The sequence below is a fragment of the Aquarana catesbeiana genome, linkage group LG08, assembly GCF_042186555.1.
Source record: "Aquarana catesbeiana isolate 2022-GZ linkage group LG08, ASM4218655v1, whole genome shotgun sequence".
Lineage (NCBI taxonomy): Eukaryota > Metazoa > Chordata > Amphibia > Anura > Ranidae > Aquarana > Aquarana catesbeiana.
The window spans coordinates 191,318,486-191,344,909 of NC_133331.1; the positions used below are offsets into that span (position 1 = coordinate 191,318,486).

A 26,424-nucleotide genomic window follows, 5' to 3' on the forward strand; every position below is an offset into this window, starting at 1 on the left:
TCAGCAGCCTGCTCCTCCCCTACAGTCCCCCTAACCCACCATACTGTACCACTCCAGTACATATCATTAATATTTTAGAACTGGATACTCATGGTCATTGGTCAGACTGCAGTGCAGCACTTTGATAAGAAGCTGACGAAATCTCTGAAAACTATCACACTGCCACCGCCCTACTGAAGATCAGCAGAGCAGCTCAGGTGGGACACAGGAAAGGCGAAAGGGTCTCTGAAACATCCCCATTTTTGCACAACTAGCATGGATGTTTTCAAGAAAGGTTTCTCCATGGCTAAGGAAGGTGTGGTGGCTGCTGCAGAGAAAACCAAGCAGGGTGTGACTGAGGCTGCAGAGAAGACCAAGGAGGGGGTCATGTACGTAGGTGAGTGAATCAAAGTTGGATAAATGCACAGAAAAAAAAAAATATTTTACATACTGAGCTTAATTAACATTTATCTCACTTCCTCTGCTTTACTTTGCCCAAGCATGCCTTAACCCACCTAGAGAGTTCATATATAGGGCATAACTGTCAAAGCTCAGTGATAGTAATACTTATTTGCTGAAAAAATGTCCATATGATTATTTGAAGAAAGATGACCTTGAATAATATTGTTTAATGTGACAAATTTTGAAGCTGGCATGATCAAAAAGAATGAAAATACAAGAAAATATATGAATATAGTAGATCACTGTTCTGTGATAGTTCAATTCTTTATTATTTTTCATATACATACCTAGGCTGGGACCAATCAAGGCTGATACTTAACAGAGATGATAGCAAACATAGAGCACATAGATCAGTTGTAACATTGTTTAAATTACAAACTTAGTGCAGTAAGTGATAAATGATACATTTAGTTAGCAAAAGACTTTTAAAATATGAACAAGGTCACAATGTACCGTGATTAGATACTTGTACAAGAAGGACAGCCGAGGTTAAATGAAATGCTGGTAATTGGAGACAACCCTGCCCATCCTTTTAGTGTTCTGGAGAGATTATAGAAGATGCTTCATTGATGCAAACAGATCAATATTTAAATGGCATTTCCCATCACAAGCTTACAGCCAGATCAAAATCTTATAGATTGGGCCTATTATTATTTGTTATAATATGAGCTGTCCATAGTGCTGATCTCTACCATCATACCAGACATTTTCCACTTAAAGGGAACCTCTACTAACATTTATATGTAGATAGTCATTGTTATTATTATTATTATTTTATTTTTTTATTCTATCTGTGGCTTCATTAGTAGTAGAGTCATTGACCTAGGAACAAGTATGCAACCAATAAACTAACAGTAAAGTCAAAACTCCTGATCTACATACAGTACTTGCTCCAGATCTATAAGCATTGGATCAGTATTAAAACCAGGCAACTAACATTTTACAAAGGAATGGCCAACTAGTTTCTTAAAGAAAAGCTGCAATGGCAGAAAATATATTGGAAATATTAGTCGCCTGGCTGTCATGCCGACCCCATGACTTCAACACTTTCACTGACCCAGAACCAGAATGCAGATTAGGTGTTTTGATTGCACTGGGTGCAGGCTTGTTGTAGTCAGCATTGAAGTAATTTCATTAGAATGACAGCAAAGTCAGCAACAGTGGCCTATGTATTTTACTCAGGTTACTTTGATCCTGCAATTGTGCTCTTTTATTTCTTCTAAATAACTCTGATACATCAGCACATTTCTTTTACTCTCTAATTTGCTAGCTTTAGCCTATTAGTTGCTATCAACTACTTTTTTGGCACTTTCTACAAGGAAATATATAGCTGAAGGATTTTGCTAGCATTCATACTGCACAGCATGACTATACAGTGTTTTAACACTTGGTGGCAATGTCTTTATACAGTTAACAAGTTGCATGCTGCTTGGTATGCTATAAAGTAAAATATCAAGGTAAAATTAGTATAAGCTGGCCTACAACTGTATGTTAACTGCAGGAGAAAATTGTATCTATGCCTATAAAGTAAATATCATTTTACAAGAGTTTTCACTGCTATGTGAATTTTTCTCTTTTAATTTTTATTGTCTGACAATTTGTATTCTCGGTTAACACTACTAAGTAGCTACACTTTACCTCCAATAGTGTTAAAAAAGGTAAGACCAAGGAATCTGCAGGGCTCTTGTTTTGTATAGAATAAAGCAATGTATACTTTTTTTTTACAAAGACTATGCATCAAGTCCTGTGCTGCACATCATACAGACAGGTTCGTATCTGTTGTTGGGTGGGGCTCAGAGAGAAACAATGGCCGATGTGTGTAAAACTGGGTGTGTCTGCATCACTGCAGTAATAATATTATTTTTTTTTTGTCATCGGAAATTTTCCACTGTGATAAGACCCTTATCTGAACTCAATACATCATAGCTAGTGCATGTTCAGGAACATCTAAAGGCCGAACACACTGCCATCCCATGGAAAGTACATTTAATATGCAACAACTAAGGCAGAAAACAGCAATGCTTTCAATGTGCAGTCATATATTCAATCATAAAGTTTAAGTGTGCTTTTTCCTCATCAGTACAAATCTATTGCAAGGCATCACTTACGTACATAAAACCATTCTCTATATTCCACGTACCAAACAAGATTATTTTTTCTGACTAATGTATTATTTTGTATTGAGTTCTAGTGAAAAGACGATGAGATGTACAAACATATAATCAGCTTATCAGGTCATAATTCAAGAATTTATTGAAGGCAGCAATATGGACAGAACAGGGGTAATTTAAAATATTTTTAACCTTAGCTCTTTATAACTACATACAGGGAGGCCCAAAATTGCTGAATTAGATATATAAGACATTGGGGTGTGTATGTGAACATTTCAGATATTAGCAGTTTCTATGCCTATTTCATAGGCATGTGTTTTCCCATTACTATTCCTAATGAGTGATACTACTGAAAAAAATTATTGGGTGGATCATGATAACATTTAATATCACCAATTAAACTAGCAAGTTTAAAAATCAATATAATTTATGTAGTGAAACATAATAAATAGGCCTAGCCTAGCTCTGAGAAAGGGGGTGCGCCCCAAAATGCGTTAGCTGTACCCTGTGTTCTGTGTATGTCCATGCACTGTGTTTATGGCCTTTTGTCAGTTGCATTTTGTGAGTACCCACTTTTATACAAACATTTCTTCTTATTAAATTACCTCTGGTAATGCACTAGGTGTGCGCGCCTTCCATTTCTGTTTTTCTTGTAATTCCTTTCAGATTACTTCATCTGAGGAAGGCAGCATCCACCTAGTTTTAGGATACCATATATACCTTTCACACCACCATTTTATCTGACATCTGTTACTCCACACCTTGGAAGACCTATTAGCACTGGAAGTGACTGTGTTTTTTGTAAAATCATAATACTACAAACTCTAAAGCATGTGATGCCACATCTGCCTCAATACACATTATTGAGTATTATCAATACAAGAATCACTGAAGATTGCTGAGAGTCCTTGGAAGGTGTATCTTGTTAGCCCCAAGGACTATGTCAGCAATGCTAAACCACAAGAATGATTTGTGCTGAGTAATGCCCCAAGGAATCCATGCAATGAGTATAGTCACCTTGCCAAGAATGCAATAAAGCTTATCCATTAGTAGTAATTGTGGTAGATTACTAAAGTAAGGTTTATATTTATTAGCTTCAAAGTCCTCCTAGATGGTTGTAGTGTATTTTTAATATGTTATTGTAAGTTGAGGTACGCACTAACCAAATGTAGTGTCTGATATCGAGTGACGCTCTTCTGCTCGGGAAGGCAGACAGTTAAGCAATCATCAAATATCCTATCTACTGATAGAGAATGCACTTAACTATCTATTCTGTGACTTTGTCTTGAATTATTGCTAGCTGGGCTCTACTCGTTGCTTTATTTGTAGCTTAAATCCGAAAATCAATTCATGTCAAAATATGCTTCATGACCGGACAAGCCAGTTCAGGCATCTTGGTGTTGGCTTGTCAGAGTATACTGCAGAGAATTGGGTGTGGCTACCATGCCCTGCTCAGTTCAATTATCCCCACACCTTAAGAAAATCTCATTAGTCTGGGAAAGTATAGCAATACAGGGCAGGGCCAGAATGGATGAGAATTAAATCCAGAAACTAGTTACACCTCTGGGATATCCTGCTGATACTTTTGGACATTAATTTTATAATTAGACTGTCCTCATTAAAATTTAGATGAAATAAATGCACAACAAATCCCGGTGGAGGGTATATTGTTATCATGTGGTATTTTAAATTTGATATAAAATGTGCCCATATAAGAAATTAATTGATATTACATCTTTGATTTTGCACTATTCCACCAATAAGGTGCATTTTCAATAGATGACAGTATTGTTTTTCAATAGATGCCAGCAGACAGTATTGTTTTTTTTTCCACATTAAAAAGTGTTTCTTAATTATCTTTAATAGACTGTGTAAAAGTAGTACTGGTATCTGGATTAAAAATGACTGTTTAGGCCTACGCCACATGTAGGCCAAGTCTGGCCCTCAATATTTTAGGATAGGGTGCAATAAACCAGTCAGGGTGCCCTGAGCAAGAATCTTGATCACAATGGATATTCCACTTTTATTATAAATTCATACATTTAGAAACATCACAAGCACACCACTGAGAAGAACGACGTATGTGATTTGTGTTTTGTAAAATCATATTACAGTCTTAGGTTCTTGCAGGATCCCTTTTTCACAGCGCAACCCACAAAAACAGTGGCAACTGTTCAAAGAATGGCTAATCAATGAAATTTGATGAAAAAATGTTTGTCATAATAACATCATAGCTTATCTACACCTTACAACCATGTCACAAAAGCCAATACATAAAAAGATATACAACGTACAGCTTGCATACATGTTAGTCTAAGCCTCAGTCAAACCTCCACCAGAACAAAATAGAGGAAAGTGCACCAGTGGCTGAAAATGGGATTCCTGCAGACATTTTTAGTGCAGCTTGACTGGATCATGTGGTGACTGTTCAAAGAATGGATAACCAATGAAATGTGATCAAAAATGTGTGTCATAATGACATCATAGCTTATCTATACCTCATGACCATTTCAAAAAAGCCAATACATAAAAAGATATACAACAATCGTACAGCTTGCATACATGTTAGCCTAGGCCTCAGTCAAGCTTTCACCAGAACCAAATAGAGGAAAGGGCACCAGTGGCTGACAATGGGATTCCTGCAGACATTTTGGTTCAAGCTTAACTGGATCACGTGTCAGCATATGCCCTATACAAGCTTGTATCGGAACCTAGTTTGTCCTAGCACAAAATCAGTGGCGAGTGATACAGCATACAAACCTAAATGTAATATGATTTTACATCCACAACATGGGCACCCCTCTCAAAACAATTTAACATCTTTGAATACATAGACACATAACGGGGAACTAGTACACACTCAAGATAGGGGCAAAGGGTATTACATAGGCAAGGTTGGGAGGTGAAGAGAAGTTGATGTTAGTACAAAAGTGTTACTAAAGCCTACAGGAATAGTGAACAGCAACCACAATGCATGCTTTATATGGCCATTGTTATCTGCCTTTAGCTTTTCAAACATTCTTGTAATGATTCTCCTCCTGGGTCCCATTATGGTAACATTTTTCTTATTTTGGTCCTTAAAATAAAAAGTTTAGAAACTCCTGCCATATAGGGCTCCATATAAAGTTTTTTCTCGAATTTTTTATCCCTAGTAAAAAAGGAGAACCTAGGACTTTAAATGAAACACCTGGGGAATAGGTGCCTCCATCCCGGTCAATTGCAAAAAAGGGGGGAATTTGGGACTTTGAATGATGCAAATGAATGGAAGCTAATGTAGAATAAAAAACACAGTTTATTAATCAGGTACGCATGACATAATACAAAGTACAGCAAAGCTAAAAATGTATCATATTTATGGTTGATCATCAACATATCAGTATTCCACCAGGGGGCACAAGTATGTGAAAGTGTCAGCATAAATGAACATAAAGAATCCGTAAACTCTATAAAGTGATCATAACAAGGCAAGGGTAAACATATAATGAACATGTAATGAACCATATCATATGTAAAAACACATAAGCATCATAGTAGGCTTGAACTGTACCCCCTCATCGGGAGCGAATGCATATGGATCATCTGTAGAAAAAATGTATATATGTAAAAAAAGGCCAATATGATCTACTAATGGACCCCAATAGTAAGGCAATTGGACAGAAGGAGAGGGAACAATTAGAGTAGGAGGATATCCATCCCCTAACTTACACACACACTTACACACATATATTTTCAACAAAGATATGGTTCGATACATATTCTACATTAGCTTCCATTCATTTGCCTCATTCAAAGTCCCAAATTCCCCCCTTTTTTGTAATTGTTTATCCCTAAGACACCAGGACAAGAAGTGAGAGGAAAGGGGCTCACCAGTAGGGATGATTGGCACAATAAACATGGCAGTTGCCTGGTGGGCTTGCTCAGGTGGGTTCAGACTAGGATCCAGACACATCCAAACTCATCAACTATTCACCCAGACAGGAAGGCAGACAGTAATAAAACCTCACATATGTATTATCTTTTCCTCACTCCACTAAAAAGTGCTTTTGTTGATTCCTTTGTCCCAATTGGAACACTTTCCCACCATTTCCTGTCCCTCTGACCCTCTGTTACTGGGACATAATAGCAACAAAGCAATAAATACCTGACACATGTTCTAACTCTCCTTTATCTATAACCAATATCTATCTATCTATCTATCTATCTATCTATCTATCTATCTATCTATCTATCTATCTATCTATCTATCTATCTCTCTATCTAGATATCTATCTAGATATAGATATATATAGATATAGATATATATAACTTGGTGGTACAGCGGTTTTTGCCTTTTCAGGAAGCAGATTTATATATAACATATAAAGGGAGCTTTGTAGGCAGGGGTGGGGATTCACAGCATTTCACAGATTGGTCTGATATGTTGTTAGGCTCAGGAGCCATTATGGCTACTATAGAGGAGTGCAGGCAGGAATACAATGTCCTACAACACTCCTCTGCTGCCTTGTAGGTGCTAAGGATCAGGACCCAGTGGCTTGAGAGCAGCTACAGTGTGCCCCTTCAGCCAGGACCTGGTCAAATTTCGATCCTTGAATGGGCACCCTGGTTGTAATGCCCTGGTTGAAGTAGGTACTGTTCAGTGGTGAAGCACTGAAAGAAGCCACCTTCTACTGTGCAAGTTTCTAGCCAAGGGAATAAATTCATGGTGCTGGTGTGGGGACTGGGGTTTACTAGAGAAAGGTATAAAACCATGAGATGGAGACTATTAGTGATCATCTAATTTCAATTTAATTTTATTCATCAAATTTGCTGACAACAAATTCAGGAATTTATTTAATTAGATAAATATTTTTTGTCATTGTGTCTATTATTATTATACAGGATTTATATAGCGCCAACAGTTGGTGCAGTGCTTTACAAAATGAGGGCAGACAGTACAATTACAATATAATTTAATACAGGAGGAATCAGAGGGCCCTGCTCGTTACAGCTTACAATCTATTTAAATTACAAAACCTCATATTTTCAACAAAGATCTCCCAAATTTTCTAAATATATAGTTTGTATTTACATGCGTGTAGTGTATAAGCATAAACGTTTTGCTTCTGGGCTCCTTAGCAATTGTATGGTCTGCTATGGCTGTAGTTATATCTTTGTACAACATATCTTTAAATGCTTGAGGTATAAGGGGGTTGTTTAGTAGTAAAAGAAAGATATTGTGGTTTTCCATTATTATGTCTGTAAATGATCCAGATTTATTGTGTTAACGGTAGCAGTGTACAGCCAGACTAGAAATGTGAGTGAAACCTTTAATGTTCTGTTTTTTTGCAAAAAAAAGAAGACAAAAAGACTCAATCTTAAAAATAATAAGCAATGTTTTCCTATACCATGTTATGGGAGTAAAGATGAATAAGCACTAAGGTGTGTAACTGAATGAATCTTGCTAGGTGTATGTGGCAAACGTGTATATAATGAATATTGTTGCATGATCAGCCCTTTTTCAGTTTGTGTTGTCACCTCCAATTAGATGTAATTCATGTTTCAGAATTCAGAACATCTTACACAACATTGATGACACAATATATAAATTTTGTTTCACAGGTGCCAAGACCAAGGAAGGTGTGGTGCACAGTGTCAGCACAGGTAAAGCATGCATCTTTTATAGCTCTTCTAAGGTACAGTCGCAAGGTGTAGCTAACTTACTACATAAGTCTTAGGCTGACCATAGACAAAGCTATTTTCTTTTCTGCAACCTGCTCTATTCAACATCAACACAGTCAGTGTTGACATGGGAATCCCTCCCGAGGAGCCATTGTGTTCTCCCAGGGGAGGGGGGGGGCGTCTCCACAGGGAGAATACAGTGATTATTGCTAGCAGCTATAACAGCCGCTAGCAATAAACGCATGTGACCGCTGTAGCAGCAGGGAGGGAGCTGAGCTGCACTGAAAAAAGAGTGTCCATATGCACACTTCAATCTTCGTGTGTCACTGCAGAGATTTTTACAATGAATATATAAATTCATCACCTACACCGACATTTGTTGTGTGGAGACACATTGGAATTCTAAAGAGTGTCTTAGGGTTTTCCTCCCTGTTGTTCTTGCAACCAATGTTACTGGGACAGAAAGCAAGCAGCAATCCAAGATTCCAAGTTATCAGGGCAAGAATAGAGAAGAAATGGTCCAATAGGTACACTTGTACTTGTGGCAACTGCTTGTGGGCATTTTCCTCTGTCTGGAGAGATTTCCTTTCACTTCTCATTTTGTCTACAGGACAAGAAGTGAGGGAAAATCTCGCAAATGAGACACAGATGGAAAAAATTACAGGTGTTTTAACTATTCCTCACCCAATCTAACAAAAAAAAATCAGGCCATTGAAACAATTGCCCTAAATCAAAAGCTAAAGAAGCCTGCATCAATATAACGTTCAAGCCCCAGGCTATATAGATATAAGGCCTATAAATAATTTACTACTGGCTTCACATTACAGACCTTGAATTGATTTACTGGATCCAACTAGTTTTGGACAAGCATGCATGCAGGGGACGAACAGACATTTAGAGTGATGGCTTCTTTCTTGGGAAAAAACAATAGCGATCAACAATAAAAATCTGACTCGTCAGATCAGCACTTCTGCCCACAAGGCCTACTCCAGACATGTTCACATTGTCTGATCTGATCATAAATGGTCAGAATAAACAATTATTGATATCCGTAGGCACCTTTAGGACCTGTATTATGTCAGGTCAGTCCTGACAGGTCAGTCCTGTTATATACACTATATTAGGAGTGGTTTAGCTGTTATAGCTGCAAAGGGTGGGCTAACTCAATATTGAACCCCACGGACTAAGACTGGGATGCCATTAAAGTTCATGCGTGTAAAGGCAGGTGTTCCAATATTTTTGGTAATAAAGTGTATGTTAAAACTTGTAATATCACAATTTGGCTTTGTAATGAACACATTATCTGCACAGAACTGGGAATTTTGGTTGAGACATCTTGCCATTAGAGTCCCAGGAAATAAAAAAAGCCCATAAAAAATTAATGTAAAAGTAAAAAATTGGTTTTGAATAGAGTTAGTCATTAGCAATATCTTTTTGATATTAAAATTTAAAAGGCAACTGTGAGATTCTGTAAAGGTTTTCCAAATGTCATGTCACTATTTCTGTCTTTGTTGTAAGAATAACACTATTTTATAACACCATGCATAAAATAGTAAGGGAAATCTGTGTCAGTCAAAACATATTGTTCGAGGATGAAACCCGCTGAGTAGGGAGGAAGTCATTTCTGAAAATATTTACTTTTTGCTTGCTTTGTTGTCATTTTTAGTTGCCGAAAAGACCAAAGAGCAGGCTCATGTTGTGGGAGGAGCTGTGGTTACTGGCGTAAATCAAGTTGCCACGAAGACGGTAGAAGGAGCAGAAAATGTTGTAACTGCAACTGGTGTTGTAAGCAAGGTAATTCTGTCATAGTGTTCCCTTACATACACAAACACCCTACCATATTGCTTAATATCAAATATTAGGATAGTGAGGTGGGTATTACACCTTCAATACTGCGTATTGCCATTATTAGTGGCACTAAAGTCGGGTTTAAAAAAGAAAATTATTCAAGTATTTATTCTTGCTCAAAAAGTACCCTTTATTGCTCCCAGCCTCTTTCCATTAGTATTTAATTACCACTGACGTCTTTATTTTTTGCTAAACAAATGAAAAAGACTGAACATTTTGAAAGATAATTTTTTCATAGTTTGTTATAAAATTTTGCAAACAAATAATTTTTCTCCTTCACTGATGCGAGCTGATGAAGCTGCACCGATGGGCCAGTGTTGCCAACCCCCCGAAGTGAAATTTACTGGCAGAACGTCAAAATTTACAAACAGTGCCCATTTTTTACTGGCAAAAAAAAAACCCATGAAATTTACTGGCAGATCCACATTTTTTACTGACACTGCAAAAAAAAAAAAACTAAAATTACTGTTTTTAGTGCTAAACATTGCAAATATTAATATTTGAACTATAAACACATAGCTAGTGCTATTAGCAATGTGTTTAAGTTAAACAAAAGTCAAAAAAATATATTTCTCAATTTACATGAAGGTCAGGTTACTATAACCCGGCCAGCAGAGAGTTCTCCCTTACATCAGAGTCTGCAGGATGGTGACCAGAGACCACCTTCCGCAGTGTGAATACACTAAGGTAAGGGGGGGGATTACTAATATAGGGGGGGAAACCTTTATATCAGTGCCCCCTTACATTATTGTATTCACTCCCGCCTTACATCAGTGACCCCCCCAGACTGGCCTGGCGGCACTGTCACTGACCTCCTCTCAGGTGCACCCAGCAGGGCTCAGTCAGATGGCTCCAGCTTGGTGGCTATTCTATAGTCTCCTCTCCACAGTCCACACGTGTCTGTCTCTTCCCGTAACCCTCCATCCTGGCAGCACTCCCACTCTTGAATCCTTTCTAGGATCCCCTCAAAGACTGCAGACATGATAAGAGACAAGAGATGGTCAGAGACTGCGGACATACTACAGGAGAAGGACAGAGGCTGCGGACATACTACAGGAGGTGGACAGAGGCTGCGGACATACTACAGGAGGGGGACAGAGGCTGCGGACATACTACAGGAGGTGGACAGAGGCTGCGGACATACTACAGGAGGTGGACAGAGGCTGCGGACATACTACAGGAGGTGGACAGAGGCTGCGGACATACTACAGGAGGTGGACAGAGGCTGCGGACATACTACAGGAGGTGGACAGAGGCTGCGGACATACTACAAGAGGTGGACAGAGGCTGCGGACATACTACAGGAGGTGGACAGAGGCTGCGGACATACTACAGGAGGGGGACAGAGGCTGCAGACATACTACAGGAGGGGGACAGAGGTTGCGGACATACTACAAGAGGTGGACAAAGACTGCGGACATACTGCAGGAGGGGGACAGAGGCTGCGGACATACTGCAGGAGGGGGACAGAGGCTGCGGACATACTGCAGGAGGGGGACAGAGGCTGTGGACATACTGCAGGAGGGGGACAGAGGCTGCGGACATGCTACAGGAGGGGGACAGAGGCTGCGGACATGCTACAGGAGGGGGACAGAGGCTGCGGACATACTACAGGAGGGGGACAGAGGTTGCGGACATACTACAGGAGGGGGACAGAGGTTGCGGACATACTACAGGAGGGGGACAGAGGTTGCGGACATACTACAGGAGGGGGACAGAGGCTGCGGACATACTACAGGAGGGGGACAGAGGTTGCGGACATACTACAGGAGGGGGACAGAGGCTGCGGACATACTACAGGAGGGGGACAGAGGCTGCGGACATACTACAGGAGGGGGACAGAGGTTGCGGACATACTACAGGAGGGGGACAGAGGCTGCGGACAAACTGCAGGAGGGGGACAGAGGTTGCGGACATACTACAGGAGGGGGACAGAGGTTGCGGACATACTACAGGAGGGGGACAGAGGTTGCGGACATACTACAGGAGGGGGACAGAGGCTGCGGACATACTACAGGAGGGGGACAGAGGTTGCGGACATACTACAGGAGGGGGACAGAGGCTGCGGACATACTACAGGAGGGGGACAGAGGCTGCGGACATACTACAGGAGGGGGACAGAGGTTGCGGACATACTACAGGAGGGGGACAGAGGCTGCGGACATACTGCAGGAGGGGGACAGAGGTTGCGGACATACTACAGGAGGGGGACAGAGGTTGCGGACATACTACAGGAGGGGGACAGAGGCTGCGGACATACTGCAGGAGGGGGACAGAGGCTGCGGACATACTACAGGAGGGGGACAGAGGCTGCGGACATACTACAGGAGGGGGACAGAGGTTGCGGACATACTACAGGAGGTGGACAAAGACTGCGGACATACTACAGGAGGGGGACAGAGGCTGCGGACATACTGCAGGAGGGGGACAGAGGCTGCGGACATACTACAGGAGGGGGACAGAGGCTGCGGACATACTACAGGAGGGGGACAGAGGCTGCGGACATACTACAGGAGGGGGACAGAGGCTGCGGACATACTGCAGGAGGGGGACAGAGGCTGCGGACATACTACAGGAGGGGGACAGAGGTTGCGGACATACTACAGGAGGGGGACAGAGGCTGCGGACATACTACAGGAGGGGGACAGAGGTTGCGGACATACTACAGGAGGGGGACAGAGGTTGCGGACATACTACAGGAGGGGGACAGAGGCTGCGGACATACTGCAGGAGGGGGACAGAGGCTGCGGACATACTACAGGAGGGGGACAGAGGCTGCGGACATACTACAGGAGGGGGACAGAGGCTGCGGACATACTACAGGAGGTGGACAGAGGCTGCGGACATACTACAGGAGGTGGACAGAGGCTGCGGACATACTACAGGAGGGGGACAGAGGCTGCGGTCAGGACACATCCTCACAGCAGCCTCCTCCCCTGTCCACCATCATATTACTTCTCCAGTCCACATCAGATTCATCAGTGTGCTGTGTCCTTCTCCTGTACCCCTTTCACCTCTGCCTTGACCTGTGGAGAGGTGAAAGGGGTACAGGAGGAGGACACAGCACACTGATGAATCTGATGTGGACTGGAGAAGTAATATGATGGTGAATAGAGCACATCAGTCTCTGTCCCCTGCATATGCCATGCAGCCAGGGCCCAGGGACAGAGACTGATGTGCTCTATTCACCATCATATTACTTCTCCCGGCTCCAGTGAGTCCCAGTAATGTCCTCCTTTAGATCCCAATCCCATCCCCCCCACAGCTTTACTCTCCGTACCTCCTGTGTGTGCACTGTGCAGCCAGCCAAGTTATGCACTGCATGACAGGACAGAGTCGCCTCGTCGCCTGGGCCTGGCTCAGCTCAGCTGTCAGCTTGCCTTGCCGCCGCGCTCGATCGATTCGAAAATGGCGCCGGGCGGCGGTATTACGTTACTGCGCATGCGCCGCCCGGCCGAGCGCGTACGAGCTTTCCCGAGCCCGGCGCATGCGCAGTTGCGTGGCCAGCTCGCGGCCATCATTTTTACCGGCACCGGTGCCCGTAACGGGCATTCACGGGCGCCCCGAAAAACGGGTTGTTTTTACGGGCTGCCCGTAAATCTACGGGCGGTTGGCAACACTGCGATGGGCACTGATAGTTGGCACTGATGAAGCGGCACTGGTGGGCACTGATGAGGCTGCACTGATAGGTGGTACTGATGGGCACTGATAGGCGACACTGATGGGCACGGATAGGTGGCACTGATGGGCCCTGATAGGCAGCACTGAAGGGCACTGAGAGGTGGCACTGATTGGCAGCACAGATAGGTGGCACTGATGGGCACTGATAAACGGCACTGATAGGCACTTGTAGGCGGGACTGATGGTAGCTAGGCAGCACTGATAGATGACACTGATGAGGAGGCACTGATGGGCACTGATTGGCAGCACTGATGGGCACTGATAGATGACACTAGTGGGCACTGTTGGGACTGCACTGATTAACAGTGCCCTGATTATCAGTGTAGATGTCCCTTTAACACAAGCTGGTTATCGGCTCTCTTCTTCTTTCCTTACACTGTCAGCATGAGGAAAGAAAAGCTGATAACCGGCTTGTGTTTACATTCTGTAATCAGCTGTCAATGGACACAGCTGATCATGTGAAATAGGGCCACTGTGATTGGCCCATTACCCTGATCTGTGAGGAACTGGGTGATCACAGAGCGCGCCATCCACACACCGCTGGGGTGCACAGGTAGCACAATCATGGGAGGACGTCCATGTACGCCCTCCCGGCAAAGTAAGTCTGCGGTGTAGTCGTCTTTCGGCTATAGTGCGGGCAGAAAGTGGTTAAAGCGGGGGTCCACCTATCTATCGTTTTTTTTTTTTTTTGAGTTCATTCAAAAACTTTTCTTCTCAGCATTACATACTCACATATTGTGTGTAATATGTCCGCCTGTGTCAGATTTCGTCGGAAAGAATAACTTATATTATTCACTGCAGGCGGTTTCCATCTTCATTGTGGGCATTTAAAGCCCACAAGCATTTATTTCCTGGATGTGGTGAATGTTGTGCTCCCAGCATTCACCGCTCGTTCCCGCACATGCTCAGTGGCATCCTGGGAAGCCTGAGACTAGCTCCCAGGAGTCTGGGAGAGGCTAGAAACACGCCTACTCCCACGGGAGGAGAATCAGGAAGTGCAAAGAAGAATAGAAAAATAAAAAGGTAATTACGGCGATTTCAATTTTTTTAAACGGCATGTCAGCATCTAGGCAAGGAAGAGAATACATACAGATATTGTTCGAAATGTTGGTGGAACTCCGCTTTAAGTGATAAAACACAGCTTGCTGATTATAAAAAGTGCAATTAAAAAAATAATTAATTTAGAAATCCCGTAAAAGAAAACATGATTCTCAGACCAGGCCACCTTCTTTCATTGCTCTGTAATCCAGTTGGAATGCTCATGTCCATTGTAGGTGCTTTTGGGTGTGGACACAGGTCAGCATGAGAACCCAGACTGGACTATGTAGCTCCATGTATAACAAATTGCAACGCACTGTGTCTTATGACACCTTTCTATTGGAACAAGCATTAACTTTTGTAGCAAATTGAGCTACAGTAACTCTTCTAATGAACCGGACTCCACAAGCCAGCCTTCGCTCTATACATGCATCAGTGAGCTTTGGCCACCCATGACCCTATTGTCCTGACCCAGTGGCGGATGGTGCTCAAAATTTTTGCAGCCACTGTGCCATCAAACGCTGCCACTGTGCCCATCAACGCTGCCACAGTGCCCATCAAATGCTGCCATTGTGCCATCAAACGCTGCCACTGTGCCATCAATTGCAGCCACTGTGCCATCAAATGCCTCCACTGTGCCCATCAAACACAGCCACTGTGCCAAACGCTGCCACTGTGCCCATCATACGCTGCCACTGTGCCATCAAACGCTGCCACTGTGCTCTCAAATGCTGCCACTGTGCCATCGATTGCAGCCACTGTGCTAAACGCAGCCACTGTGCCATCAAACGCCCCCAGTGTGACCCCCGCCCGCTCGCCACCTGCCCGGCACTTACCCTGTCTTGGTGGGGCAGCGGGTGACGGCAACGAGTGGGGACCTCCATGCGTCTCCTGCCGTCCTCATCTCCCGTCCTACCCTCCTGATAGGCGTCCAATAGCAGCCCCTGTCTTTTTGGCCAATCAGGTGACAGGTAACAGAACTGAGCACCTGATTGGCGGAGAGGTGGCTTAGTGTTAGGAAAGCAAATAGTCATTTACTTTTCTAACACAGCTGAGTGACCTGCAAGCGCCCAGCATGGCACTCGCAGGTCACTTTTTTTGAAGCCTTTTAGAGCCTATGGCTCTAATCAGGTGCCTCAAAAACCCCCTGCCACTGTAATTCAGGCGCTCTGCGCCCGAAAAGGGGCCGGACGCCTGAATAGGGGGTGGCAGCGCCGGCCATAAATAGATTCATGCAATGCATGAATCTATCTACTGGTGATAGAGGGGGTGGCAGGAGAAAGGGGACGGCGCCCGTGCACCCTTAATGCACGGGCCGCCACTTTCCTGACCATTACATTCTGGTTTTGGAGATGACCCAGTCGTCTAGCTTTTACAATTCAGGCCTTGTCAAAGGCACTCAAATCCTTAGGCTTGCCCATTATTCATGTTCACTTGCTGCCATATATATCCCACCGATTTTCAGATGCCATTGTAACAAGATAATTAATGTTATTCACTTTATCTGTCAGTGGTCATATTTTTTTGGCGCTGATCTGATCAGTATATATATATATATATATATATATATATATATATATATACACACATATCAAATTTTGTTATGTTTCATGCAGTTCCGCTGTTAGCATACAATGCACCAATGGGGGGAACTCCTTCATCCACCTCGCTTGTGTGGATTGAGGAATCCGTTTCTTTTTTTTTTTATTTCACTCAGCAGAAACGATTCATCTTTGGCCAGCTTAAGTAGCAGCTGAAGTGAATATCTTGAAAAGAAATGTAAGGCTTTTTATTATTCTTTATGAACAATAGAGGGCAGTATACATCAATATAATGTAAACAGTTTTCAATGCAAAGGAAAAAAGCATCACATAACACTAAACAATGAAAAATGCACCAACATTTTGTATATAGCATGAGCTTTCACATTTACAGTAGTTACAGATGTTTTAAAATAATACACTCTTTTTTTAACTTTTTTTATTTCTGATTGGTAGCTTTTTGGGTCTTGTCCATAGCACACTTTTTTTGTACAAAGCTTCCTTTTGAAAAAAAAGTGGATATTTGCTTCAGGGGGTTTTTCATTTATTTGGGGGGCACATTATTTTTATTTTGTGTTGCTGGGGGTCTTTATTTTAGGTTGAACAGCTTTTTTTTCGGCAAGGCTTTCCCTTAGCCAGTTTCAGACTGCTCATTGTAATGGGACAGCTGCGTGGCCCACTTACCGTTCTGAGTGGTCCTTTTTATATGTCTTTTTTTTTGTTTTTGTGCGCGTACACAACAATTTTGGTTGAATTGTCCATAGTTAAAGTGCAGACTGCAGAAAGAAAGTGCAGACTAATGAAAATGGCTTTTTAACACATGATCACTGTGACCAATCACAGCGACCCTAAATTTAAACAATGCCTGTGTTCACATTTGTGGATGAGATCACATGCTTTACATACAGGGCATGAGAGTGACTCTACCTTGTGATCGCTGTGGTTGATCACAACAATCACACAGTACAGAGCCACTTTCATTGGCACTGTACAAGTATAAACACTGGCTGCGATGCGCACCTATCTCTCCCCTTCCTGTTACACACCAAGTTCTTCTTAGAGCGGGAGGCTAAGTGCTGATCCTCAGTGTATCCCAGTTTGTAGATCACAGCGGGTGCAGTGTGTCCAAGTGCATCTCCTGAAAGCAGAGGGCCTGTATACAAGATCATGAGCTGAGCACCCTTTCTGTGCTCAGACTCATTTTAATCAATATCTAAATAGACTAAACAATATGTAATATTAACAATACCCAATACCCCTAAGTGTAATCTGCCAGGCTTTAGCTGTTTTGAAGCTAAAACTTCAAAACAGTGGCAAACTGTGAACCTGACGGAAAAAAAAAAATACTGCTAGAGGGCAAAGGAAGAAATGCCCAAGCGTCATTGTGAGGAAAAATGTCCTTGCACTAGTGGTGTTACTGAATGAAAAAAAATGCTCCTGCATTGGTGGTGTTACTGGAAGGAAAGAATATCCCTGCATTGGTGGTGTCACTGGAAAGAACAAATACCCATATGTCAGTGGAAGGAAAAATTGCCCCTGCATCATTGTCAATGGGAGAGTAAAAAAAAAGTAGTAAGCAGAACAGGGGGACATGCAGTACAGAGAGGGCAGTTGGTGGGGGCAGACAGTACTGAGAAGGGCAGATAATCATTGTACAGGCGGCACAGAGGGGGCAGTTGATGGTGGGGGCAGGCAGTACAGAAAAGGGAATTTAATATTGGAAAACAGGCCCTACGTAGGCCAGGAGGAAGCAGTACACAGAGGCTCCATCATTGTCCTGAAGTCTTAATTGTGCCCCCTCTTTGCACCTACATTGACCTGGTCCTTGGGTTTCTGACCCTCATAAACTGGTACCTGATTTAGAGTTTATTCCTGGACTCTAGGGCTGCTCTATCTCTCTATCCTTGACTCACATAGGTGCAGGGATGGGGCTAAAGTTCCAGACTGATGATCCACCCAGTAAAATTGACCTACTCAAAAACCTACCATTTCTCCTCTCCAAGCTGCACTGTCTAATCAAGCAGTGGGGAGGAGAAAGATCCAGTGTGGCAGCTACTATGCCCAGGCTGAGTGTCTCCTGGCCATACACAAAACTACTCTGAGCTGTACCCGCAATTGACAAGTGCGGCCAGCATCTCAGGAGACAAGACAGTATGAGAAAAATGTGTGCAGTGAGTCAGTATACAGTGGGCCTCATCCTCCTTGGGAGCTAGGGAGGATACGACACTGTCTTAGTTTCCAGATCACAGCAAGTGCCAATGCTTTCAGTTTCCTGATCACAGCAAGTGCCAGTGTTTCCAGTTTCCTGATCACAGCAAGTGCCAGTGTTTCCAGTTTGCCGATAACAGCCAATGCCAATGATTCCAGTTTGCAGATCACAGCCAGTGCCAGTGTTCCCAGTGATGTTGAAAGCAGCAGTGTTTCCTTTTTTACTCATTATTTACTATGCTGTCTCAATGTCCAAAAAATGTACAGTAATGAGGAGGCACATAAAATTGTTATTATGACTGATGAGAGTAGTGGAGAGACCTCACAATCAGATTCAAACTCACAGTATGAACCTGTATGAAACAGCAGTACTTTGAAGACCACCAATAAATAGGAGGATGGAGAGTTCTCTACAAAAAAGTCAAGGCTCTTAGCATACTTTGGTGTGCCTGTTTTCCAAAATGTGTTAGGCAGTCCAGAAATCAGATTTGTAATTTAAGCCCCTTGAAAGTCTGAAGGTCCTCTTTGGAATTTAGTCCCCTCTATATGGCTAGGCAGCTAAAACAACTCACAAATGTTGTATCCCCTTAATCTGGAAAAGTAGCATAATGTGTTTCTGGGTGTAATTCTAACTATTCCAATGCTGTATGTAAGAAATAACTTAAATTGACAACTTTGCAAAAAAAGTTTCTATATCTTTCTTAATTTTCCCAAAACTTGCAGTGAAAAAAATGTGATCTTTAAAAGAATCACCAAACCTTGGGATGTCTACTTTCCAAAATGTGATAATTTTGTGTGTGTTTCTGCTATTCTGGCACTTTATGGGCTTTGAAATGTGATAGGTAATCAGGAAACCAGCTGCGTAATTTGTACCCTTTAAAAACCTTTAGGTGTTCCTTGGATTTTGAGCTCCCTATGCAGATAAGCATTGAAAAAGTCTCACACATGTGGTATACCTATATCCTGGAGCAGTAACAGTCTTTTCTAAATTCAGAAAAGTCAACTATGTCATACTCAGATGCTCAAATCACACAAGGCATTCTGTATATCCTTGGTGTCCCATTACAAGACTAGCATGTACATTAAAAAAGATTATTTCCATTGTCAGGCCATGTGAAGAGCTGTAGCCCATATCAGGGCTAACTTAAAATGTGCACAGCCACTAAATAGGTAACAATGTAACATTTAAAGGATAACTTCACTTTGGTGAAAAAAACATATAGCAAATAACAAAATAATATAGCATATACAATTGCTACATAAGCCATATTATAATTGAATGTTATTGAAAATTACCTTTCCTTTTCAATTTGCAGTGCTGTGATTTTCTGTAAAATTCAATGCAATATGGCAACCTGGAGGTCTTCTTTACATGGTTGGTGTACAGAACTTCCCCAGAGATGTCATTTCCTGCTTTTATGATTGGATCACTGATTTTCCCAGAAGTCTGCACTAAGATGCAAGTCAGATTGTAACAAAAGCTTCAACTTTGGCCAGATACTCCCAAAGGGTTAATTACTTTTAAAGGGATGTAGACCCTGCAACTTTTCTCATTTTAACACTGCAAGTGCATCAACTGAATATCAATGAAAAGTTCACTCCCAATTCATATTCACTTCACACACAACAAATATCTTTTTATTCAGGGCAGAAACAGGTAGGAATCTGCAACAAAGTTAGTTAAAATCTTTGTAATGTTTATTGATCACCAGTAGGGGATTGTTTTTTTTTCACAACAATAGTGGCATTTCTCTTTTTTGGGCAAATGCTAACTTATACACATGTTAAATGATGACCAGGGCCAGATTTCTGCACAGTTTGCTCTACCTTTCTACTGTTTTTCAGCCTGTCTGCCCCCAGACTGAATGTGTCTTGTCTGCTATAAAGTATCACACCGCCTGTTAGGAAAAATTAGAATAGGAATTATTGATTATATACAGTGCCTCGAAAAAGTATTCACACCCCTTGCAATTTTCCACATTTTGTCATGTTACAACCAAAAACGTAAATGTATTTTATTGGGATTTTATGTGATAGACCAGCACAAAGTGGCACATAATTGTGAAGTGGAAGGAAAATGATAAATGGTTTTCAAAATTTTTTACAAATAAATATCTAAAAAATCTGGCATGCATTTGTATTCAGCCCCATTTACTCTGATACCCCTAACTAAAATCTATTTTTAATAAACTCCTTTCACTGCAATTACAGCTGCAAGTCTTTTTGGGGATGTCTCTACCAGCTTTGCACATCTAGAGAATGACATTTTTGCCTATTCTACTTTGCAAAATAGCTCAAGCTCTGTCAGATTGGATGGACAGTGTCTGGGAACAGCAAATTTCAAGTCTTGTCAAGATTCCCCAAAGTATTGACTCGGGGGGCTGAATACAAATGCACGCCACACTTTTCACATATTTATCTGTAAAAAATGTTTAAAACCATTTATCATTTTCCTTCCACTTACAACTCTGTGCCATTTTGTGTTGGTCTATCACATAAAATCCCAATAAAATACATTTATGTTTCTGCTTGTAACATGACAAAATGGGGAAAATCGCAGGGGGTATGAATACTTTTTCGAAGCACTGTATATCCCCAGAAATTCGCCAGTCACTGCACCTAGTGTGAGCAAGCCCTGAATAATCAAAAAGAGGCTGGTTTCTGTAGAAAATTCCACAGCTTTGAGAAGTCTTGCAGAAGGAGTACTGATATAGTTGTAGTATATAACTGAACTGAAAACAAATCTCAGTGATAAATCGCATGGCACTTATAAAACACTCTAAGATGAAACAAACAATGAAAGGTATCCCAGAGTCATGTGGATATAATATTGCATAAATGGCATACTAATTTGTACCATGATGAAATCCTGTGGGATTACCTTCAGTTTCGGATGACCTGCTTTAAGGAATTTCAGGTTTTAATTACACAAGTCTGTATTAGAGGAGCAAGAACAGGAGACAACAGCATCACTGGTATACTGAAAATGTATATGATGATGACATGAATATTTGACAGTATACAGCAATTCCTTGTTTATTAAAGACGCTTGGTAATTTGTGCATAAATGAGAACACTATATAAACACCAGAGATGCTGACAAATATCTCTTTTTGTTACACTGTTGGGTCTGGTTAACACTTTTGTGGCTCTACGAGCCAAGTTTCACGCAGGCACAGCAGCCCATTCATATAAATAGGCTGCTGTGCCTCCTGTAAACACAGGGAAAAGGTCCCTACTCTATTTTTGAAATCGCAGCTCACATGGAAACCATGGATTTCCAGTGTGTGATGGTACCATTAGGATTAATGGCGCCCACACACATCTCCTGCATTTCCTGTGCGGGTGGTTGTGGCTGGAACGACTGCAGACCCGCAGCAGGAACCACCACCACAAATGTGAACCAGGGCTTAGACCATGTGATAATGCTGACCAATTAGAATCTGTCTGGTTTGTTCTGGCAGTGCTGGACAAAGAAGACCGAAAGCAGCAGGGATTTCAAATTCCTGGACATGTGGAGCGGTTTATGGGAGCCCTGACAGCTTAGGATTGTGGGAAATAAGTGTAAAGTTTGGAGTTGTATAACTCAAGTGTAGCGCTCGCTAGCGGCTACAGTCCATGCAAAATATTCCCATTTGAGGGCTTGTTGGCCCACTTTTATTTAAAGGTAAGTTCACACAAAGTTCCAGAAAGCATAATCCATGGATTTCCCATGCAGGGGGCTTCACCATTAACACAAAAACAAAATATTCAGCCTCCTGCCTCACTTTAGTAAAGGAATAGTTAGTTATACAGCCTCCTGGCTTCCACAGACAATTTCCTTGCCCACTGTGTCCAAATAGATAGCAGCCCCTCGGTGCTCTGGCCCTCAGGCTTGGGCCTCTGTCTTTTCCAGTGCACACATGCACTCCTCTGGCTTCCCCCCTTCACACCTAAACTCCCCAGAAGGGTGGAGCCCAGAATAATGGCCATATCACTATTAATAGCCCCAGTCAGTGTGCTGGTGGTTCCAAAAACCTGGATCCTGGATTGAAGATTTCCACCCACCAGGCTCTCTTAGAAATTTCCAGGCAACAGGTCCCAAAACGGACTTTACGAAACGATGAGGAAACTAAAAAGCCAGTTTCCTCTCCATTAAGCAAACCCTCTGGAGCCCCTCAACCTGCCTGGTTGAGAATCCTGGGTTATAACCACTGTTTGGACCCTGGCAGGGTACTGCACTAGAAAATGAATTGTTTTCTTTAACTTTCATTGTACTAAAATGTTTATTAAGAACAGTAGATTTAGCCAATATGGGCAGTTACGTGCAGATGATAAAATCCCCTACTAAGGGTTGTTTCACAAGGGCGCCCAGAGGGAAAGGGGGGCAGTAAAAACAGCAGGCTGAGCAGTGGTTTTACCTTTTTCCCTGATTGCCCACTCAAATGCTAACATTACAGTCTGACAGTACTGTACATATGCTGCAGCATTTTTAACTCAAGCTGTAGAGTTTGGAGATTTACCCACTGAGCTCAATGAGAGTGCATCTCAACTGCGAGACATCTGATTTTTTTTTAACTACAAAATCCCCTTTGGGATTTGGGAAAAAAATTGGATCACTTCATGTATGCCTGTCAACCGCTGCTATACCACCCTCTGTAAAGCTATCTACTGCCACTGCCACTACTGTCTGTCTAAAAGAGACCTAATAGCGTGCTGTAGTTCATAATGACAGCTTAGATATCAACTTTACATTCATTTTCCAGACTAGACTTACATAAAATAATGCTGATTGCTCTCTTTAGGTTGCTCTAACCAGTGAGGGTTGTGTTGTCAATTAAACAAGTCATTCACAAAGCAGTCCACTGAAAATAATTTTCCTGCAATTACATGTCATTGATCTTCTATTACACCATTCCAAATTTCCAGGAGGCTGGAATATTTGAACTGATGGTGGTCTGTATAGACTTGAGTTGAGAAACACTTGCATATGAATGCTGGAACCAAACACCCCCAATAACTTCATGTAAATGTTCCTCAAAGTGCAAACTATATTAGGCTACAATAACTTGCATGAAGCATTCCAGATATTAAGATAAATGTATCTTAGTACAGTTAAATATCTGTAGATCTTAACCTGTGTTTAACTTTATACAATTATAGGATGACCTTGCACGTCCAGGCGAAGCTGCTACAGAAGAACCATCTATGGAGGCCACAGAAGAGGCTGAGCAGGTAAAAAAAACACACATATTCTGCACCTCCTCATCTGTCTTTACTTCCAGACTTCCGAGTACTGAGGCACTGTATGCTTTAACTTCATTCATATCCACTTCTCCTAACCAAATACTTTTCACATATCATTGATTTTAGTGTTTGCATTGCACAACACCAAAATTCTGTAAAATAATATTGTGCTAACACCATATTTGAGCAGTCTACTAAAAAAAAAAAAAAATCCATTCAATCATTATAATAATAATAATAATAATAATAATAATCATCATCATCATAATAATCATCATAATCTCCACCGATTACATGACACTTCACTATAATTTTCAATTAGAACCCCCCTTGACAAATGATCCACACATTCAAGCACAGCAATATTTTTTCTCCTAGCAGAAATACAATTTCTTGCCCTCCTACTTGAGTGCAATATGCTGGCATAAATAGGTAATGGCCAAACTTCTCATTACAAATAGACTTGTAGTGCTAAGGAAAAGAGCGGCTATGTTTCATCAGGCCTGGTAGTTCATAGGGTGCACTGGCCAGCACGGTCAAACTCTGGTGCCTTCTGGATGTTGTAGTCAATTTAGACATACACAGCTGCTATAGCAGGAATGTGGAGATAATATTATCAAATTGTAAGTTGTTAATACAACATGTCTTAAACAATAGCTATTTCTGTGATTTCAATAAAAAAAGTAAAAAACAAAGGGTTAAGAAAGAAGCATGTGCTGTATATGGTAATGTTTTTACAACATCCATGAAAAAGGTGGACCATGGGTCAAGAAGCAGGAGGATGCTCATAAGACATTTTAGTGGGTAAAGGGGCTAGTGAAAATAGGCTAAAAATGTATAAAATCCAGTGGCCTTTAAAGTAGAATAAAGCACAATACTGCAACTGAACTTTGACATCTACACATTCTATTTTTTTAATTAATATACACATTTGTTTCCATTCTACATGTCTATCATGTTTGCAAGTGTTTGGGTGTACAAACAGATATATAGATATAGGTGTAGTACAGGATGTATTACTTTTGTATTACTTTTGAAACTGCCATGCTCAGAAGTGAGAAAGTTAGAAACAGTATATAACAAAGTATTAATTCATGGTCTTTAATCAACTATGTCTTTTTCAGGCCATTGAAGGTGAAAATTAGTCAACTGTCCACATTTTCTGCTGAAAATCCTTGAAGATTTTATTTATGAACACAGCAGGGAAGCCATAAAGGCCACAATAGGCACCCACTATCCATTGTACAGTTCATCATGTCTCTGTAAAGATTCACATCATTATGTGTTCAGCTAAACGAGTCAGCTCTTTATACCTCACTCATCACACATTGGTTTTATTTTCTGAAATGTTGAGTTTATTTTAGTTTACTTCCCATAATGTCTTGTTACTCAAATTCTATTAAGTTTTTTATTGTCGTTTAAACCAAATAATGGCTTAATTATATGCTGGGAAGTTTGATGTCTTCTGTGCTTTTCCATCTTGTCAGTTTTGATTTCATCATCATTCTCATATTTTCTGGTGAGAAAAAGTTTGAGAACACTTTAGAATTTTCTACATATATGCATAAATGGCTCTCCAAATGTGATCTGACCCTTATCTAAGTCCACTAAAAACAAACATAACATCTTACACTGCCATATTCTTTGAACAAATGCTTTAAACAATGAATTTATTTCAAGTAAAAGCTGTAAATGGAAACCTTTACTTTTAGTAACTAGTAAAAACTGAAAAGAACCTCAAACAGAAGGTCTCTCCAATTGCTGCTCAAGCGGCACAGTGACTGGGAAGTACTTGACCGACACTTGTATTCTGTTCATGTATATATACTTGGGATGCCATGTTTTATTGGCCTAGGAGTGATGTCCTACAGGAATATCTGCAAGGGCTTCAAAGAATCTGGGGCATGAAACATAACAAAGATCTAAGACACAAGAGTAGATACTGTATATAATGCTACAACTTATGTAAACTGTAGCTGTAGCCCTAAGGGGGCTCATGTTGTCAGAAATTCTTTGTCACTTTTTCCAGGCATATAAACTTCTGTTGTGAACAACAGATTGCCAAAATTAATGTAAAACCCACATCTGAACTGAGTGGAATGCATGAATTTTACCTTCTTTTTAGAATGTTATTAATCTAAAAGTTCACATACTTTTTCCATCAATTACCTTAATTGATCATACTATTTTCTCATCAAAGTTATGGCAATTTAATGTGCTCTATGTGCTGCTTATTAAGACCATAAGTATATACCGTATGAGTAAAGATCAGACCACATTTGTAGAGCCATCCATAAAGAAACTGAAATAAATTCCTAGTGGTTTATACACTTTTTCCCACAGTTGTATGCCTGTCTTCTAACTGTGTCAAAACTATGTCTGCCATTGAATCTTCATTGTTGTGTTTCTTTCTTGGCATACTGGCACTTTAATTTTTTTCTTGTAAATTATATTTCTTACAACATAAATAAAACTGAGTTTAAAGCGTAATTCTTACTGCAGATCAAATAAAAACAAAAATGATAAGAATTTATATCTGTACATACTAGGTACGGTTTTATGGACCAGTTATTGACGTAAGTTTAGAAACCTGTAAAATTGAAATGTGCACCCAATCACCAAAATTATATGCAAGATTTAGTATGGTAATGTAATTTTAAACTTAAATATTT

General features: G+C 41.2%; 1 protein-coding gene across 1 annotated transcript; it reads left to right on the plus strand.

The window, feature by feature from the left end:
• Positions 1-26,242, plus strand: SNCG (synuclein gamma). The gene is made up of 5 exons (XM_073596736.1): positions 1-376; positions 8,151-8,192; positions 9,877-10,004; positions 23,669-23,740; positions 24,877-26,242. Exons 1-5 carry the CDS (start codon positions 256-258, stop codon positions 24,895-24,897), a joined length of 384 nt encoding a protein of 127 aa, XP_073452837.1. The 5' UTR covers positions 1-255; the 3' UTR covers positions 24,898-26,242.
• The last annotated feature ends 182 nt before the right edge of the window (positions 26,243-26,424 follow it).

What these genes read in the sequence shown, in the direction of transcription:
- SNCG (XM_073596736.1), top strand. Translation starts at nt 256, where the DNA reads ATGGATGTTTTCAAGAAAGGTTTCTCCATGGCTAAGGAAGGTGTGGTG. An exon ending in GGTGCACAGTGTCAGCACAG is followed by an intron (nt 8,193 to 9,876) that starts GTAAAGCATGCA and finishes TGTCATTTTTAG; the next exon opens with TTGCCGAAAAGACCAAAGAG. An exon ending in CAACTGGTGTTGTAAGCAAG is followed by an intron (nt 10,005 to 23,668) that starts GTAATTCTGTCA and finishes ATACAATTATAG; the next exon opens with GATGACCTTGCACGTCCAGG.